A 17,426-nucleotide genomic window follows, 5' to 3' on the forward strand; every position below is an offset into this window, starting at 1 on the left:
GCCAGATTTGGAGGAGAGTGCTTTGAAATGTCCTCTACCTTGCTGGGGAAGGGGAAGATCTTTGCTTAGTTCTCTGCAGAAAGCTGCCCAGCCTTTTCACAAACTAACAATTTTCCTTGAGAGATGGTTTCATCTTTTAATGGTTCTCACTGTTTGGAAGTAGTCCATTGTATTACATTTTTCTGCTGTTCATCTCCATCCTTCCTAAACCCTGTTCGATTATGTTAAACAAGCCCTTTCCCTCCTTGTTGCTTTAAATATACAAGCAAATTTTTCTTCTACTCAGGCTAAATCTTCTTTTTCTTAATTGCTTGCAATTGCTTGCAGTAATTGTAAGCCTGACAGAGTTCATGCATGTATTACCTCTTAGCAATTTCTAATACATCAGTTCCCCAAATCAATTTTCTTCTACTTTTCAAGGTCCTTCCTTATCTCAGTAATAGGTTGTTAAAAGCATTTCTTCAGATGTGGTCACAACATGCTCCTATGTAGAATCACCGCCTCCTCCTCATTTTCAGATGTGTTAACGCAGCTTAGTATTGTTTTGCCTTTTTGACACAATGTCTAGACAAAGTCCGATTTCCCAGCCATGCTCACTCCTAGGTCAGTCATCTTCCAAGTGTTTCTTGTTGCACATCTGCAATTCAGGTTAAGTTCTTTCAGAGTTTTCCCAGTGTAAATCTTCATCTAGAGTTTGAACTGCTGTGGACTGCTGTAACTTGTGTTCTTGTCCTTATGGCTGTTCAGACAGTGTTGTCCCAGCCTCTTACACCTTCCCCATCCACTTCGGAGTGCAGTAATGTGACAGCGAGACCCTCTTTCAAGTTATTTTCTGCCATCAATCCCTTCAGTATCGTGGCAGATTGAACTAACTCAAAAGGTCTTTCTTTCTTTTTTATTTATTAATGTTAATTTTCACCATCAATTCACATCACAACAAATTTAGCCAGCATGAGGACCAAGCTGCAGACAAAGGGAGACAGTTCAGTCCAGACTCACCTTCAGCCCAACACATGGGCCAGGAGCTTCGCTGGCCTGTGTTTAATAAAAGACACAGAATTCAGGCAATGTTTGCAAGGTCATGAAGAAGGGAGCCAGAAGAGGACAATGCCTCTCCATTCCTGGGCAATTCCCCAGCAGCAGCATAGTTAGCCTCAGACCAGGGAGCAGGAGGGAAAGCAGAGAAAACCAATGTAACATGATTGAAGGAATTCAGTGTAGGAGGAAGGGCTGGCAATTTGATTTGTGGTGTTTGGTTCAGGGGAGAGGGAAGGAGAACTTTTCTGCCAGGCTCTTCAAGGGTCAAATAACAAAATTTGGAGAATTAGCTAAGCAAATACAAACAAGGAGGGGGACAAACCCCAGACAGAGAAATCACAGATAGAATAGCAAGGAAGTATTATGTGTAGGAGACATCACAGAAGAAAATGTTGAAGGTTACCAAGTAAATAGGAGATCTGAGGCTTGCATTGGCAGGAGGAGCAGCTGGATCGCATTGCAGATATTCACTACGCCTAGCACTTCTAATAATATGAGATCAATGCAGGGGTTGCTACTGAATGGCCCAAGGAATATGAATGTGAAATTGTGGCTATAAAACCTTAGGGAACATATGGAAAGAAGCCACCATGCAGAGCAATGGAATAATGAAATCTTCAGCTTTGGTCTTAGATGCGACTGTCTCTGCTGCTGGTGCATTCTGTGTGCTAGACCAAGAAAGAAAACACTCTAAAACAACAACAAAAAAAATCTATTTCCTTTCTGTCTTCTCAACATCGCACTGAGGTAGTAGCTGCCTGTCAGGGATGACAGTTCTTTCCTTTTCTCTCTGCCTAGTCTGCTCAACATTTTCTGTGTTTTGCAGGAGTGGATGATGGTGCTGACATCCCACGGGAGCTGGTGGTAGGGATCTACGAGAGGATCCAGCAGAAAGAACTAAAATCCAATGAGGACCATGTGACATATGTCACCAAGGTGGAGAAGTCCATAGTTGGAATGAAAACGGTGAGCACCCATAACCCTGCCGGCACCTACTTACCCTTTTCACACCCATCTCCATCACTGTCCCCCTTTTCTGCCATTTTCCTCTCTAATCCTCTTCTTTCATAATGCTTCCCCTGCTTGCATTTTTCTCCAAACACATTCTCACTTGCTATCTCGTTGTTTCTTAATTCTTTGGAATTTACTTGGCCAGAGTTTGCTTTATCCAGTGCAATAGTACCTCTCATTGGAGGTCCTGCTTGCCAGTGCAGATCCTGCCTGCCAATACTTCAGTGATAGCTCTGCAGTGCTCTGAATGTTTAGGCCTTTTGAGGTTGTAGGATATGAAAGGCAAAGTAATAGGGAAGGTTACAAGACCCTCAAATGCAGACACTGCCCAGGAAGAGCATGGGCAGTCCAGTGGGCTGAGAAGTTACTCGGTGACTTGCAGAGAGGGGTACATGAAGATAGGATGTGAACAAGTGGCTTGCCTACAGATTGTTCTATTCCCCTGATCTATCCAAGTCATGAAGGCTCTCTCTCTTATGGGACCAACAGGATGATTGATGGTGAGGAATGGTCATGAGGAAATGATAAGAGTAGGCAGAGTGGGCAGAACCTTCTTGTGCCACTGTCACCTGGCAGGGTTGTGTAAGTTAAGAGTGCTGGTGAGCCTTACTGGCATCTTCTCATAACTCCCACACACTCTCGTGGATCTTCTGCAGGTTCTCTCTGTGCCCCATCGCCGATTGGTCTGCTGCAGCCGCTTGTATGAAGTGACTGATGTGAACAAAGTGCAGAAGCAGGCAGCTCACCAGAGGGAAGTTTTTCTCTTCAATGACCTGCTAGTGGTGAGTATGCTTTGGCATTTAGGCACTGCAGTGATAAAACTAGCCTGAGAGTCTGTAAAGAAATATAAAAGCAGTCCACAACATCAATTTCCCCCGTCCTAGGGACAGACCATCTCCTGATCCATCAACACTGCAAGACACAGCTCTGGATCCTTCCCTGTTAACAACATACCAAACCTAAAACTCCTCTGACCCTTGAAAAGACAAACTGTCATGTCCCACAGCCAAGTAATGTCATTGCTATCTCTCATCCCTTTGCTACCAGGGAGGTTCATTTTATGAGAGTGAAGTACACTTATTTAGCTGTTTGTACGATGGTAGGCAGAGCACTCCTATGTACTTTAAAAGTTTCCTGCCAGGTACATTAAAACCACTACCTTTTACTATTGCAGAGGCTGCAGAAAAGTAGGTGCTACCTACTGGAGCCTGAAATGCATACAATACTTAAAAGTGTCCTGCCCAAGGGATCTTGCAGCTGAGTTCAGCAGTTACAAGGGTGAACACAGGTTTGTTGAGACAAAGAGGATGCAGCCAGGAAGGATATTCTGTTTTAGGTGAAAAATGCCTGAGTTTAATGGCAAAAGGAAACTGTGGATGTTGCAAAAATAAGGCCAAAGCCAAGCCATTTTGTCCCAGAGGAGAAGAGAACTTTCCCTGCCCATTCCTCTGCAACCATTTGTGAACCTGGGGAGAAGGTCTATTCCTTGCTAGCCCTCCATCCCTTGTGATTAATCAGATCTATGAAGACTAGTACTGAGGGAGGAAGGGCAACACAGCATGCACACGTACTCTGGTTCCCAGACCTAGGATATTTCGTGGAAATAATTATCCTTGCAAAGTCAGAAATATGGGCATCCAAAAATCATCCCTAGTATTCCTGGGGAACAGAACCTGAGGGAGCCCAAGGCTACACATACAGAATTTCAAAGTGCTTCAAGTACAGCATGCCAGACAGTTTTCTGGACTAAGAGTCTGTCAGTCACCAAGTTTTCATCCCATGTACAATTAACAGAGCTTGTAAAAATCTTTTTCTTTTGTGCTTTGAGTAGTTTGTATTGTTCTTGCTTCACTGTTCACCAGCACCCTACCCAATGATGTTTCTGTTCCTCTAACAGATCCTCAAGCTTTGCCCCAAGAAGAAAAGCTCCTCGACCTACACATTTTGCAAGTCTGTTGGCCTGCTGGGCATGCAGTTCCATCTCTTTGAGAATGAATGTAAGTCTGATTTTCCTTGGTTGCCTGAAGGGGTTTGGCATGAAAAAGGAGAAGAAAGGAGGAGGCTGCATAGCCCAGTGAGATCTTTCTTCAGAGTAGGGATTCTATCAGGGTTAAAATGAGAGGGGAGAAAAAACAGGCTTGGTGCTGAGGACACTACTGTGCAAGTATACAGTGTGATGAGAAGAGGCTTCTGATCTCTCTCTTGGTTTAAACATGGGCAGAAGGGCTGACCTTAAGTTCACTGAAGTGAGTTGACTTGTCACAGTGACAGGGAGGGCACTAATCTGGAGGAATGAGGTAACTGATCCTAAGGTGCACGTCACTTAGCTCTCAGGAGCCAACAGTAGGGGAACCTCACTGACAAAACTGCAGCTGTTGCTTTTAGCCCCTCTCCACTTGCATCCAAAATCACAATACCCGCCTCTACCTTTGACACTGATAAAAACCCAGGTGCTGCTGCTGCTGCCTTCCTGCAGTATGATATGCTGTGCTGTGCTGAGATTCCTGAGATTGAAGCAGAGCCCTTGGAACAGCACCCACCAAAGCATGGCGAGAATCCAGCCCTAGTCAGCCTGACCTTGATGGTCTGGGAATAGAGCCATGATGTGTCATGATTGAAGCTGGTTGTGTGGTGGAGGAATTCCAGAAACAGGCAGGCTTCCTGCTGGCAAAGGCAAAGGGGATGCACAGTGGTCTCAGGCAAGCATGGTTTATGCCTACAGAGGGTTTTGTGAGCACCAGCAGAATATGATGCAAGGAAGGAACACTGTAGCAATACTGAGGCTACACTGAGTTCCTTACATCCTTGCTCTGCCCTATGGACAGTGTGGGTCATCATCTCAATTTCCTACCCTCCACAGCACACAGTGCTTTTCACATTTCTGAATGTACAAAGGAGCCATTTATAACTGGGCATTCCCAGGACACATTGTTGGAGCTGCGATCTACTTTCAGGGGTATGATGACTATCCTGGAGCGTTGGCAAAGGCGTCCTTTTATGTATACTCTGCAGAGACAGAAAAGCAGATGTCTAAAAAAACTTGTGATCTTAACAAATGAGACAAGACACGGGGTGGGGAAAGGGAACTAGAACACAAACAGAGGGAGCTAAGGGATGGCAGAAAACAGCAGGTTGGTCTTTGACTTGTTTGGTAAAGATTGCTAATGAAGAGCATGGAGAAGGCAGGCATACAGTAGAGAAGAGAAAGCATGACAGGAGAAGAAAGAAACTAAATGTAGACAAAGGAGAGGGGGAGGGAGAAAAGAGACAGAAACCACTTTTCAATGACTAAAAGACAGAGAAAGTCCAGTCACAAGCTTAAGAAGTTCTCTGCATACCTTTTTTCTCCAGCTTATGTTGGTTGAATCTGCAGCCACCTCCTCCATGCACACATCCTGATCTTTAAATCATAAAGCCTTTTGTTGTGCTCTTTTCATTCTTGGGGCATTTCTTTTCATTTTCATTTCTGACAGTGTTTTGCCTTTTGGAGACTACTAAGTGGAGACCTGCAAACCCACACCCTTATATCTTTACCGCACTCTCTGCATAGCATGATGAGTTCCCTACCCATGCTGTGCTGACACTGCAGCTATGTTCCCTGCTGGTGGAAGTAGAGACTGAAGAGAAGTCCTGTATCTGAGGATATTAATGGCTCTGAGTCCAGGAGCCAACTTCTCAGGCTGCAAGTCCCAAAGGAGAAAAAGTATTGTTGGCATCATATATACTGTTAACTCCTCTGCAGATTCAGGAGGGCTTTATAGTCTCATCTCTGTGCTCAGGTTCTTAGCGTTGACATTACATTAACTGTAATGAAGGTCTAGAGGTTTTTGACTATGGCACCACTATAGTAGTGGTGGTAACTTGCCTTACTGCTGGACCTTGGCCATTCTGTTTTCTTGGAGTGCTGCAATGCTGCAGATTCTCACAATTTGCAGTGTGACAAACTCCTAAGTTCCTCTGGACTGAAATTGTCTGTCCTGGAAAAACAGGAAAGCAGACTTCTCCAGCAAGAAACCCTAATGCCTCTCTATTATTTTGACACATCTTATTCACAGATTACCCTCATGGCATCACACTGGTGACTCCAGTTTCGGGCTCAGAAAAGAAACAGGTACTGCACTTCTGTGCTCTGGGAGCCGAGGAAATGCAGAAATTTGTGGAAGATCTGAAAGAGTCAATAGCAGAAGTGACAGAGCTGGAGCAGATACGTATTGAATGTAAGGACCTCTCACACAATTCAGACTCTGATGCCATCATACTCCATGTGTATGCAAGGGAGAAAATGTAAAAGCAGTGGGTTCTTCAGGAAGAGTGACAAAGAGGATGAGTTGTAGAAGTCTTTCCAGGACTGTTCTTACGTTCACTAATAGAGTAAAAAAGCAGCCAGGTTTTGTGAGCACTCACCAGCAGGAGAAAGGGAAGAACTATTTATGGTCCTTATCAATTAGAGTGTATGAGACAGCAGACTGAAGTAGAGAAGCGTAGACTATCAGACCCAGAAGACTTCTCCATCTCATACACTCTGAGTATGCAAATACTATCCGTAGATATCTAGGAAGTACAGGGTACATTATAGTCTTAGCAGAATTGTCCTCTCACTCCAGGGACATCTGGGAGAAAAGCAGTCTGTACCATGTCATTCTGGGGCCTGTCTTACACAGAGTAAGGTCCAAGTAGACTTTAATGATGTTCCCATGTATAAACTGACAAGCCCAAGTAGCTCAGAAGGTACCCCTTTTGTGCAGCAGTAACCTAGTCTTTATAAATGCAAGTCATACACAGAGATCTTATGTAAGGTCCTCCATATATCAAATCCTCTCCAGTTTTTGTTTCTCTCTTAGCTGTTCCTCTCTCCTTCCTTTCTTGACAGATTCTTGTCATATTTTACATTAATTCTTGCTGACTTCCCACTTTAGTCCTTCAGTATACCCTGGTTCTTCCCTTTGTCTCTCTTATCACTCACTGCCACATGTCTATCTTGCAGGGGAGCTGGAGAAGCAGCAAGGGGCAAAGACTCTCTCACTACGGAGCAATGGAGCCCAGATAGAACCACAGTCCAAGCAGAGCTCACCAACAGGTAAAGAGTCAGCCAACTTCTCTTGAATGAGCACAGCCCACTTTTCCTTCCTCAGACTAAAGCAACACAGTAACGGCACTATATATTTCCTCTAGAGTATTTTCTGCCACTTCTGCAAAGCCAGCTCCTTTGTAGGAGCTTTGTGTTCTGAGTTTTGTAGAAGCTTTATGTTTTGTGCCAGCCAAAAACAAGTGCGTTGATGAGTGGCTACTCATCTTCACTTCAACATCAAGACCCCAAAAGGGTCTCCCATTTACCGCCATGCAACTGATGGATTGAAAGAGAAATTCCATTTATCTTGAGTCCTACTGAGCCCTGTACCTCTTCCTAAAGCTTTCCAGTCCACCCTACGTGGGCCAGCTCTTGACTTGAGAAACAGACCTCACGAGTGAGATCTTTTCTTTTATATTAAAGGCAAGAAGGATTTGGGGGAGAAGGTCTCGGACAGCACAGTGGAGGTAAGTAGAGTGCGGAGCAGCTGAGGTAAGTAATTCTCTCTCACTTCAGCTCTTCTCACATTCTCTGTTGTTTCTTTTCTCAGGTATTAATCAATGCCTCCCCAGCCAGACTGACAATTTTACCAATTTCCAGAGATACAATTAAAAGTTACTGCTAGGACGGGTAATACAACTTTCAAATCCAAACTAAACTTCAAAGCATTTTCAATCCGTTTTTATAACTGTAACATCCCTCATGGACCAAGCTCCCAAACGCTGTAGACTAACCCACCCCACTGCTTATGGGGAGGCTGAGAACCCCACTAAAGACTTCCCTGACATGCTAACTCCATGCAGCATCACATGCAAATTCCCCTGCAGCCCAGCTTTCCTGCATAATCTCTGCAGCTGTCTCTCCATCCCTTGAAGGGGATTAAGCATGGCCTTTTTATATCAGAGACTTTTCCCAGAGCTTCACCTTCCTAGATAGGGAGCTTGGCTGTCCTTTATGCTTCTATCTTTACAGGGATGTCTAGCACCCATGGGTTGCCTGTTTCTTCACAGACACCCATGCTCCTGCTGCCTGTAAGAAAACAGAAAAATGCTGTCTTCACTCTGAAAATCTTACTTACTACCTACATTTTCCATGTCTGGAATATCTCCATTTTCCTGAATTTGCCCTTTTCCAGGGCACTTCTTTCCCTTCTTGTCGTAGTATATTTGTTTGAGGAGTTCAGCTTCTCTGTGGGGAGTGGGTGTCACTGATGTTCTTTGAAGAACACCCATTTCCCTGCAGACACCCACTATCTGGACAAGGTACCTCTCCCAGCCAACTTCCAATTTCTTTTGGGCATTGTGTTTTCTTGTGGAGAATGGCTTCCGTATATTTTAATGTCACTAGCACTTCATGGCCCAACGACCAGTTTTTCCAAAGGTATGTTTCACTGCCTGAATAAATACTGGCACAGTCCTGCTGCACAGTGGGCCTGAACAACCTCCATGCTTGGGTAGGGACAAACAGCTCATCCTTGTTCCAGCATGGTGGGAAGCTTGGTCATTCCACAGCTCCTCCTCCATGGTTGCTGGCTCTGCTGTCTAACATACAGACCATCAGGGCACCCCCATTGCCCAATTTGCCCATCTGTACCCCTGCCTTGCTGGAAGTGCTGTGCCAGCCATCAAGCAGTAGTATTTGGATTTGTCAGGATTTGTCATTTGACTGACATTCAACAGCAGCCTTGCTGTGCTCTGGTGACTCCATCAGCCCATGTCCTTGCCAGGAGGAACTATGACTTCAGTCACCATCCAGGAAGCACCATTTTACTGCTGTGCTTCCCCCTCAAGGATCTCTAGTCCAGACCAGCTCCCTTTTTAAGCTGGTTTCAGTGAGTTCTCTTTTTTGAGTGACTCTATTGTCAGCATCTCTCTGTGGGGACCCTGATGACCTCCTCCTTCCCCCCCCCTTCCCATTGCCCACGTAATACTCTGCCAGCAGAGGAGCATTTCCATTTCTTTGAGATTATCTAATCTGCTGCCATTTCATCATGAATTTCTTTTATCATTGTATGAGCTAGACGGGCATTTTTTTTTTCTTTCTTTTTTCTTTTTTGAAAATCATTTCCTTTCACTGACAAACCATCAAATGGATCAGAGGGAGCTGCCTTTTGCTAGAGTATGTCAGATTTCTGTTTTTTTCCTTTGTAAACAGATTAGCCAGTCATGTGGTGTACCTTCATACTCGGAAAGGCAGGGAGCTGGGAAAGGCTCGAGTCTCTCTCTCTCTCTATCTTAGATTCAGCTACCATCATTTTTGCAGAAATGTACAACCTCGATTATCTGAAACCTTGCTACCCAGTTGTCCCTTTTGTCCCCTCGTTCTGCCGCTGGGGACAAAGGCATGACCGCTGAGGTCTATTCATTATCACAAGAATTTATGGATGCCTCCACTCACTGAGTTGATTTGCGTTCCCTATGCTGTTTGGATAATCAAAGTTGCACTGCATTTGGGAACACCAGCCCTGCTGCCTTTGATGCAACGGAAAGGATAGAGGCACTAAGGCCTAGATAAGATGATGGGGCTGCTGGGGGAGAGGGATGCAGCCAGGGCTTGTGCCTGTTCTGTTTTTTCAAGAGGGGAGGGTTCGATGCATGTGAGGCTGACTGGTGGCGGGGGTTCAGGGCAGCCAGTAGCAGCAGATGGGAAAAGTCTTGTAACATTTAATGCTTCTTTGACTGTTTCTAAAATAGGTGTCAATTCACAACAGGCTTCAAACGTACCAGCACAACTCCGCCCTGGGGCCCGAGAGTGGAATGCAGCCCAGCATGCGTCTTAACATGCCACGGGAGCGGCTGGAGACAGCACTGGTGCCCTCGCACCCCGCCTCGGCGGGGACACTTGTACAGTGCCAGCAGATTGTCAAAGTCATTGTCTTGGACAAGCCGTGCCTCGCTCGAATGGAGCCGGCCCTCAACCAGACTCTGACACGCTACGTCACCTCTGATTCCTGCACCTCCACTCCCTGGCGCGGTGTGGGCAGTGGGCTCCCCGGGACCCCCATGAAGCTGGTCCATCAACCTCCCCTGCCACCTCCACCTCCTCCCTACAACCACCCCCACCAGTATTGCCCCCCCAGCTCCCTGCTTCAGAGGCGCAGGTACTCCAGTGGCTCGCGGAGCCTCGTGTAGCCACACCACCAGCACCAGAACAGCACAGACTCCCCCGCTTCCCAGCCCCATCGCCTCCCTGGGACCCTTTCTGCCTACAGAGATCTAGTTTGTGATTTATTTTTTAGTAAAAGAAAAAGAAAAGAAAAAAAAAAAAAAAGAAGCTAACTCTTACCCTGTCTCCCTCAAGATGATGCTAATCATGAAGAGCCATCTATAGAACCTGCCAACCTACACGCTTACGTATCCTTACACCCTGCCAGCCCTGCTGGCCTCCTGTGCTCATGCCATCCCCACGTAGCACTTTGCTGCCCTGTTCCTGAGAGGCTTGATGACCTGCTGCTTTCTAGGCACTGTGTCTTCCGTTTGCTACTCCTTGATCTTCTTCCCTGCCTTGCATTTACCTGGCCATAGGTTTATACCCACCCTGAAACTTCGCCAGCCTCAGAGAGAAACTGACTCACCCGTGCCAAGGAAAGATGCTGGGGCACTCCCAGGGGTGGACTTCCCCCTGCCACCACTGCTGCTGCCTGCTAAGCTGGAGCTGAGAGCCTGTTCCACTTGCCATGCTTTCTCCTCATCGCTCTTCAAATATTATCTCCTTGCAGCAGCTGGTTCCAGGCGAGGGAGCGCAAGAATGGAAGAGAACTTGAGAGGAGGAGAGACTGTCCTAAGCTGCAGTACAACGCAAAGATGGCCTCACTCTGAACACCAAAACTTTTTGTTTCTGTTATGTTGGAGCATTGTACCAGAGACCTCTGCTGAGACCTAGCAGACCACATCATGTGTAAATACACCTGTATGGTAGAGTATGTATGGCGCATGCTTACTAAAGGAAACACTAAGCAGTTCTGAGAGAGCAGAAGGGAGAGATTAAGCCCAGGGATCTCCCCTGGGATGGATGAGCAGTTTTCCAAAGAGATGGCACCAAGAGGTGGCCTCCCACCTCAAAACACACACACACACACACGATTGTCTTTTCTAGCATGAAACAGACCCACCTCTGCTTTTCTCATTCTAGCTGGTTTTGTGTTTCCTTCCCATCTGCTTTTATACATTCTGAAAGCAAATCTAAGTGTTATGTTCACCTCCTGGGGTGGATGGTTCCTTCACTTGGGCTCTTCCTCCAATGTTAAGGTGAAAAGGTTTTATGTAGCCCACTCACATGAGCTGCCATCTGTATCCCTTGCCTGGCTATGCCATTGCCTCTCTCAGCCATTCCCATAGGAAAGCTGCACACCAAGGCCCCTTCTCCAATCTTCCTCTCTGTCCCAGCTTCAAAGTGAGGGGAGGGGAAGATCTTGAGATAGAGATGACAGCTCAGCTTCTCTTCTTTATTGAGGACATTGATGTGAAAGAAGACAGCATTAAAAATGAGCTATGGCTGTATTTTTAGAAGAAAAAAAATCTGTTTGAGCAGCAGGGAGGGGAAGGTATTAATTAGCTTAAAGGCTTTGGTTTCACTCACTCATTCTATCTTCCTTCGAGGCTTAAGAAGATCAACTTTAGGATTTTAAAATAGGACAGTACGCCTTTTAGGGCCCTTATTTTCATTTTAAGATGGAAAGAAAGAAATGGTCTTCTTTCCTGAATGAGGTTGAGGAATGAGCACTGGCTGTTGGTTGGGTGAAGAGGGGTGAGGAGTGTTGGCAGTAGTATGGATGTGCAAAGTATCAGGGAAAAGGGATGGTGAAGACGTGCAGGAAATACATTTTTTTCTTTGTATGCTAAAATCTACACAGCAGCAATACTCCAGGATTCTCACCTCTGGGGCTTATTACCAGTGAAAGAATGCATTAGGGCCTGCCCTCTGCCAGTGCTCCTTGGATGTCCCTTGGCTCTGCTGAAACGCTCAGATGAAAGAATTCATTTATGTGACCTGGGCATATGCCCAGCTGGGGTTAAGTAAACAGGGAGGGGCTGTGGTGAAGGCTGCCCTGTGCTGGCCAGTCCTCCAGGGCAGGGGCCTGCTCAGCTCCAGGTCTGCTAGTTTCTGAGCCTGACCCCTACACCCAGATCTGCCAACAGACCTGTCTTGGTTGTTTACTTAGTTCTCCGGAGCTGGGCACCAGACTGATGCTTTTACATGCAGTAACACGTGTACTGATCGGGAACAAACAGGCATAGCCTCAGGGAGGCCCGTGGAAGCAGAAGACGGAAAGATCTGTTAGAAAGCACTGAGTAGAAGTTCAGTTTCCCTTCAGACCAGAAAAGCTTTCTCCTACCCAGCCTCCAGGGACAACAAAGATGCTTCACCTTTCTGAGCCAATCCCTTGTAAGGTCCTTGCCCTCTTTATGGGCACATGGCTCCAGGCAGGGCTCAGTCCCTCAGACTGCATCCAGCTGTGAGACATGGCTGCCCTGGTCTGCTGCTGGATGCATCCCAGGTGGCACTATGCCATGACACAGCAGCTGTAATCTCACCCAACCCACCTGCAGCTTCATGGGAAAGCTTACAGAATCACCAAATCATAGAATCACAGATGTTGGAAAAGATCACTCAGGTCATTACGTGTGGCATTTGTCCCTGGCTGGCCAGCACAGTGTGTGGCTGCCATATTCTGCTTCCTGCTGAGGTACAAGGGGGTATCCAATCCCAGCAGTCACTTCTTTGCCTGAGAGGAATGGCAGTACTCAGTTCATTTTTTTCCCAGAGTGCAATGAACCACTGCAGGTCTGTATGTGTGCGTGCATGTGTGTGTTAAATAAATTAGGCTTTACTTGACATTTAACACGAAGTGACAACAACAAAAACCTTAAGGTATTCGATGAAATAATTTTTTGGGATAAAATATTTATAACATCTATGAAGTTCCTACAAGAGAGATTTGCTGCTTTAATAATTGATTGGGAAAGCAACAAGAATGTAAAAAAAGAAGGAAGGAAGCTTCCATGAGACTCCCTCCGTAATGCTGGTTGAAGGGCAGACGTGAATTAACTGAAGTGCCAAAATACCTGCGGCACAACCGTCTCTCAGGGCAAGACGGATCCGCTTTCCTGACCCTGCAAAGGCTACTGCTGGCCTCCAGCTTTGGGCAGAGAAGCAGAGATAACCTTTGCTGTCTTCTCGCATCTTCTGTTGGGATTGGCCACAGAGATACCAAAACACTTCATTTCAGGGTCAGGTGAAATAGGTTGCCCTAAGTTCTACTGTGTAGCTGAGCCCTTCGGACTTCACTTCAAAATACGGATTGTTTTTCCTTTGAAGGTTGGTCTAGAAGGATGACAAGCACTTTAAAGCATGTCGGCACCTCATCTGATCTATTGTGTTGTCTGCTTCCACAGCCCTCCGAAATGCAAGTGCAAGACACAGATGCAGTGTAGCTGTAGTGCTGTGAGTAGACACCCTTGCACACAAACTAACTGCTGACCGGACACAGGCAAGAACGAGCCTGTCAGTGACAGCCTCATGAAGGACAAAACGTGCACTGCAGCTCACCAAAGAATCACCAACTGTTGGCTGCAGTGATCCTGATGGTGAAGCTGGCAGAACTCTTCAGGTGGTGGGACCAGGCAAGAAGCCGCTGCAGAGATTAGATCAATCCTAAAGAATGGTGGCTTTTTGCTGCTGAGTTCTCATCCTTCTATATATATATAAAAAAAAAAGGAGGGGAGGAGAAAGGAGAAAGCCAGTATAGAGCATTCTGCAGCAAGAGTCTGGTGCTCATTGGCCAGGCAGGAAGGTGGCTCTGCTGGAAGGTGGAACAGAGCAAGGTGTTAGGGAGGTCTCACAGCTGTGTTATGCAAACCATCACTGTCATGATTCTCTCTTGCTCATGCTGGTGCAGGTCCAGTGAAATTGATTTGTTTATAGCACAAACAAAGGGGTGGGAAAAATCTGGCAGTAGGATCAGGCTTAGCACAAACAAGCTGGGTTAAATGCAGTGTTTGTCTGCTGCTGTTGTGCTTTTAATGCTATAGACTGGGCCACTGTGGTAGCAGCAGTTATTGTTTTCTGCAAGACCTGCAAAGCACTGCTTGTGTTTTCACACATTGCTGTAGATGAAAGTTGTGAGCATGGTCCACAAGCAGCTTTTCACCAATACTCAATCTTCTTCACAAAAAGTACTGCCAGATTTGGAAGCGTTCGAGGGCCTCTGAGCTGGAAGAGTTTGGTTGTATGTTTTTCAGAAGGCTTAACCTGCAACTACCTGCATGTGTTGGTGAGGTTTCTGAAACAAATACGAGTCCTATATCCAGCAAGCTGCTACTTGGGAGAGTCTCTGCTTTGAAATGAGAGCTGCTGAGCAGGTCTTGCCTCCCCCACTGCTGCCTCACTGTGCCCACATGGGCTCCAGGACTGTGTTTTGAGCTCGAGCTGTCCGCGTCCTGCCTGCTCCCCACAGCCATGCTGGGGACAGCAGCTTCAGAGTCACCCAGCTCTTCAGCACTAGTCACCGCCCCATCTGAATGTGTCTTTAAAAAAAAAACAAAGTTAACAACAGACGTGTTACCTGTGTGTAGGCTGTTGAAAGCACCTGTCTGTACCTGTTTTCTGCTGTAAATATCACTGAGAAAAGCTTCCTTTGGGGAAAGTGGTGTGGTCACACCTAGCTAAGAGTCCAAATGGCTATTTTGTAACAAACCAACAGAAATAGATCAGAGGTATTTTATCTGTTCGATTATAATAGAGTTTTAGAAATTATATTGAGATATGTCACTTGTGCTCCAATGTCTTCTTTGCCTCGGCCCCCTCCCGTGTCCCCGGGCTCCGTCGGTGTGCGCAGGCGCATGGCTGACACACCAGGGCTGTGCTCCCAAGGGCTGCTGAGCATCACGGCTTCCTGCTGGCCTCAGGGACAGCCCTGTGTGGCCACTGCCGAGTTTTCATCAGTTAGCTTCATGCTTGGGGCCCCACAGAGGACCAGATCCAGAGGAAACCAGGGAGAAATAATCTTGTCCAATGTGCAATTCACCCATGTGGTGAGGCAGAGAGGAAAGCAGGAGGGTGAAAGGCCGAGCCCTACATGCTGCAGCTCCTTCCCTTGCACCTTGCTGGCATGCAGCAGGGCCGGTCCCAGTCTCTCCGCCCACAGTGCACGCCGGGGAAGGAGCCCACGCGCCGTGCTGCTGTGTGTGCATGCTGCAGCAAGGAGAGCAACTTTGCGCGCCGCGTGTGCCAGTGCATGTGTTGTACGCCAGCTGGCTGCAGAGAAACTCATTCACCCAGAGACATCAGCACACACCGCGCGTTAATGCACACACCATCTGCCAACATGTAAGACTATATGGCAGATCATGTGTAGGCACCTCTGCTATCCGTGCGGCTGAACACACCGTACAAAATGTCAGACGTGTGCAGCCATGCTCTGCCCGAGCAGGACAGCTGTGTGGGCTGCAGTTACCGTCACAGCACACTTTGTGAGTTACATAGGCTCAGGCTCGACTAACATTTGGATGAGGGACATGTAGGGAAAATGACATTTTCCATGCAAATCAGATATGCACGCATATTTACAGAAAGCATCACCCCGGGGTTAATGAAACCAACCTCTGTGAAGCTGTGCACAGGGATGAGAGATGATCAGAGACAAACATGTGCACATGAAGAAGCTCTCTTCTGCAGCGGGTGGGGGACAGCAGCCCACATTTTAGCAGCTGGGGTTGGACTGCACCTGCTGAGGAAGCAGTCTGTGGACTGCACATTCTTTGCTGGTTTCAAAGAATCCCTCAGATCCACAGGCCTTTGGTGAAACACTTGGGAGGGCAGAAGTCCCTGAGACACGGATAGGAATTCCCAGGGATTCAGAGGCTTCCATTTCTGTTTTTGTGTGCCACAGATGTATTATCTATCGGTCCATCCCAAACACATCCACTTTCTAAGATGTTTTGAAACAGGAAATTATCTGGAGAAGTTTCTGCCTGATGTTTAGATCACACACCTGGCTGTAAAGACGAAAGCAATAAAAACAGATTGTCTATATGTGTTATACTCCTACCTTACTCTGCTGCGCATACACTAGCTATTGTTAATAAGAAGATGGCCAGATCCTTTGCCATGGATAGTGTGTAGGCACACACAGGCAGTGCCAATACAAAGAGTTTACAACCCAAAAAGCATCCACCACAACTGTCATACTGCATCTGTACAGCTATATAGACAATATATATTACATCGTCTACATAGTATACAAACAACATAGCCCTAGTGCATTCAGAGCTGATCAGTATATGCCACTCTTTTCCACAGAGAATTCTGAGAAGCGCTTTTCTCTGATGCTTTCAGGATGGACTTTAAATTAAACACATCCCTCCAGTGCTTCCTATTAGCAGGTCCCACCCTGCCCCATCAAGTGTGGTGTAGGAGAAGTGCCACTGACCTTAGCATTGCATGCCCTGCTGTGTCCTGCCCTGGGTCAGAGTCTCGTCCCAAGGCCAACACAGACACAGGGGCCCTGCAGGAGCAGTAGGCAGCAGGAGCATTGTCCCAAGCCCAAAACTGCCACATCACAGTTTCTTATCAGAGACAGAGGCTGTAGTACCACTGTTGTGTACGGGACACGATAGGCCCCTTTCTACAATGCCTGGGAGATTCTGGAAAGTTGTGCTGGGGTTTCAGGGGATCTGGAAACAGCTGGTCACAGTCATCTCCACAGTTCCCTGAAGGTTCATGTTTCTTTTCACCACAGCTGCCAAGAGAGAGGTGTCCCTCTGTAGAGTCACTGCCAGATCCTGAGTGCAGCAAGAGCCATACTCACACTGCTGCCCTACCTAAGACAGCTGGATATAAGATGCTTCCTCAAGAATGAAGCCTACTTGGCAATCTGGGCTGTGTGATTCCGTCAGTTCAGGAGCTGTATCACACTTGGGTGGTCTTGGAGCATCTTTCCTCAACTAATGAGTGCAGCTGAGGTTAAAAGCTGTGGATTTGGCCTTAATCCATACACCCCATGAGCTGGACTTCTCAAGCATGTGGAGTGGGGCCTTAAGCTGTGCGATGCTGTGTTCCAGCCCTTCTGTCTCCCTCAGCCCTCCTGCACCTAAGGGAAGATCCTCCCAGCCAGTACCAACTTCATTTCAAAAAAAGGGAGTGGAAGTGTCCAGAGGACTCAAGGGACAAAACTAGTGGTAAAAACACTTCAAGTGTCTCTCTAAGATGTGTCTATCCTGATAATAGACATACACCTTTCTACTTCCACCCATTACAGAAAGCTTCAGCTCTCCTCTACCTCAAATGCTCACAACCTCGGGCTGAGTGC

General features: G+C 46.8%; 2 protein-coding genes across 7 annotated transcripts in view; both read left to right on the plus strand.

The window, feature by feature from the left end:
• IQSEC3 (IQ motif and Sec7 domain ArfGEF 3) overlaps positions 1–10,387 on the plus strand; it is a 55,281-nt gene extending 44,894 nt beyond the window's left edge. For 2 of the 5 annotated variants that reach the window (XM_010714260.2, XM_010714255.2), the window contains 7 exons: positions 1,865–2,004; positions 2,706–2,831; positions 3,947–4,046; positions 6,105–6,266; positions 7,034–7,126; positions 7,541–7,584; positions 9,811–10,387. In XM_010714260.2, the coding sequence (XP_010712562.1) occupies positions 1,865–2,004; positions 2,706–2,831; positions 3,947–4,046; positions 6,105–6,266; positions 7,034–7,126; positions 7,541–7,584; positions 9,811–10,248 (1,103 nt within the window). In that variant the 3' untranslated portion in view covers positions 10,249–10,387. Of the gene's footprint in view, positions 1–1,864; positions 2,005–2,705; positions 2,832–3,946; positions 4,047–6,104; positions 6,267–7,033; positions 7,127–7,540; positions 7,585–7,667; positions 7,748–9,810 lie in introns of all 5 variants that reach the window. The other 3 variants (XM_010714277.2, XM_010714269.2, XM_019612423.1) reach the window with 3 other exon arrangements.
• Positions 1–17,426, plus strand: part of LOC100542571 (zinc finger protein OZF-like) — a 1,148,434-nt gene that overhangs the window by 938,695 nt on the left and 192,313 nt on the right. The gene's annotated exons all lie outside the window — the stretch shown is intronic.

The sequence above is a fragment of the Meleagris gallopavo genome, chromosome 1 (assembly GCF_000146605.3).
Source record: "Meleagris gallopavo isolate NT-WF06-2002-E0010 breed Aviagen turkey brand Nicholas breeding stock chromosome 1, Turkey_5.1, whole genome shotgun sequence".
In the NCBI taxonomy this organism is placed as follows: Eukaryota; Metazoa; Chordata; class Aves; order Galliformes; family Phasianidae; genus Meleagris; species Meleagris gallopavo.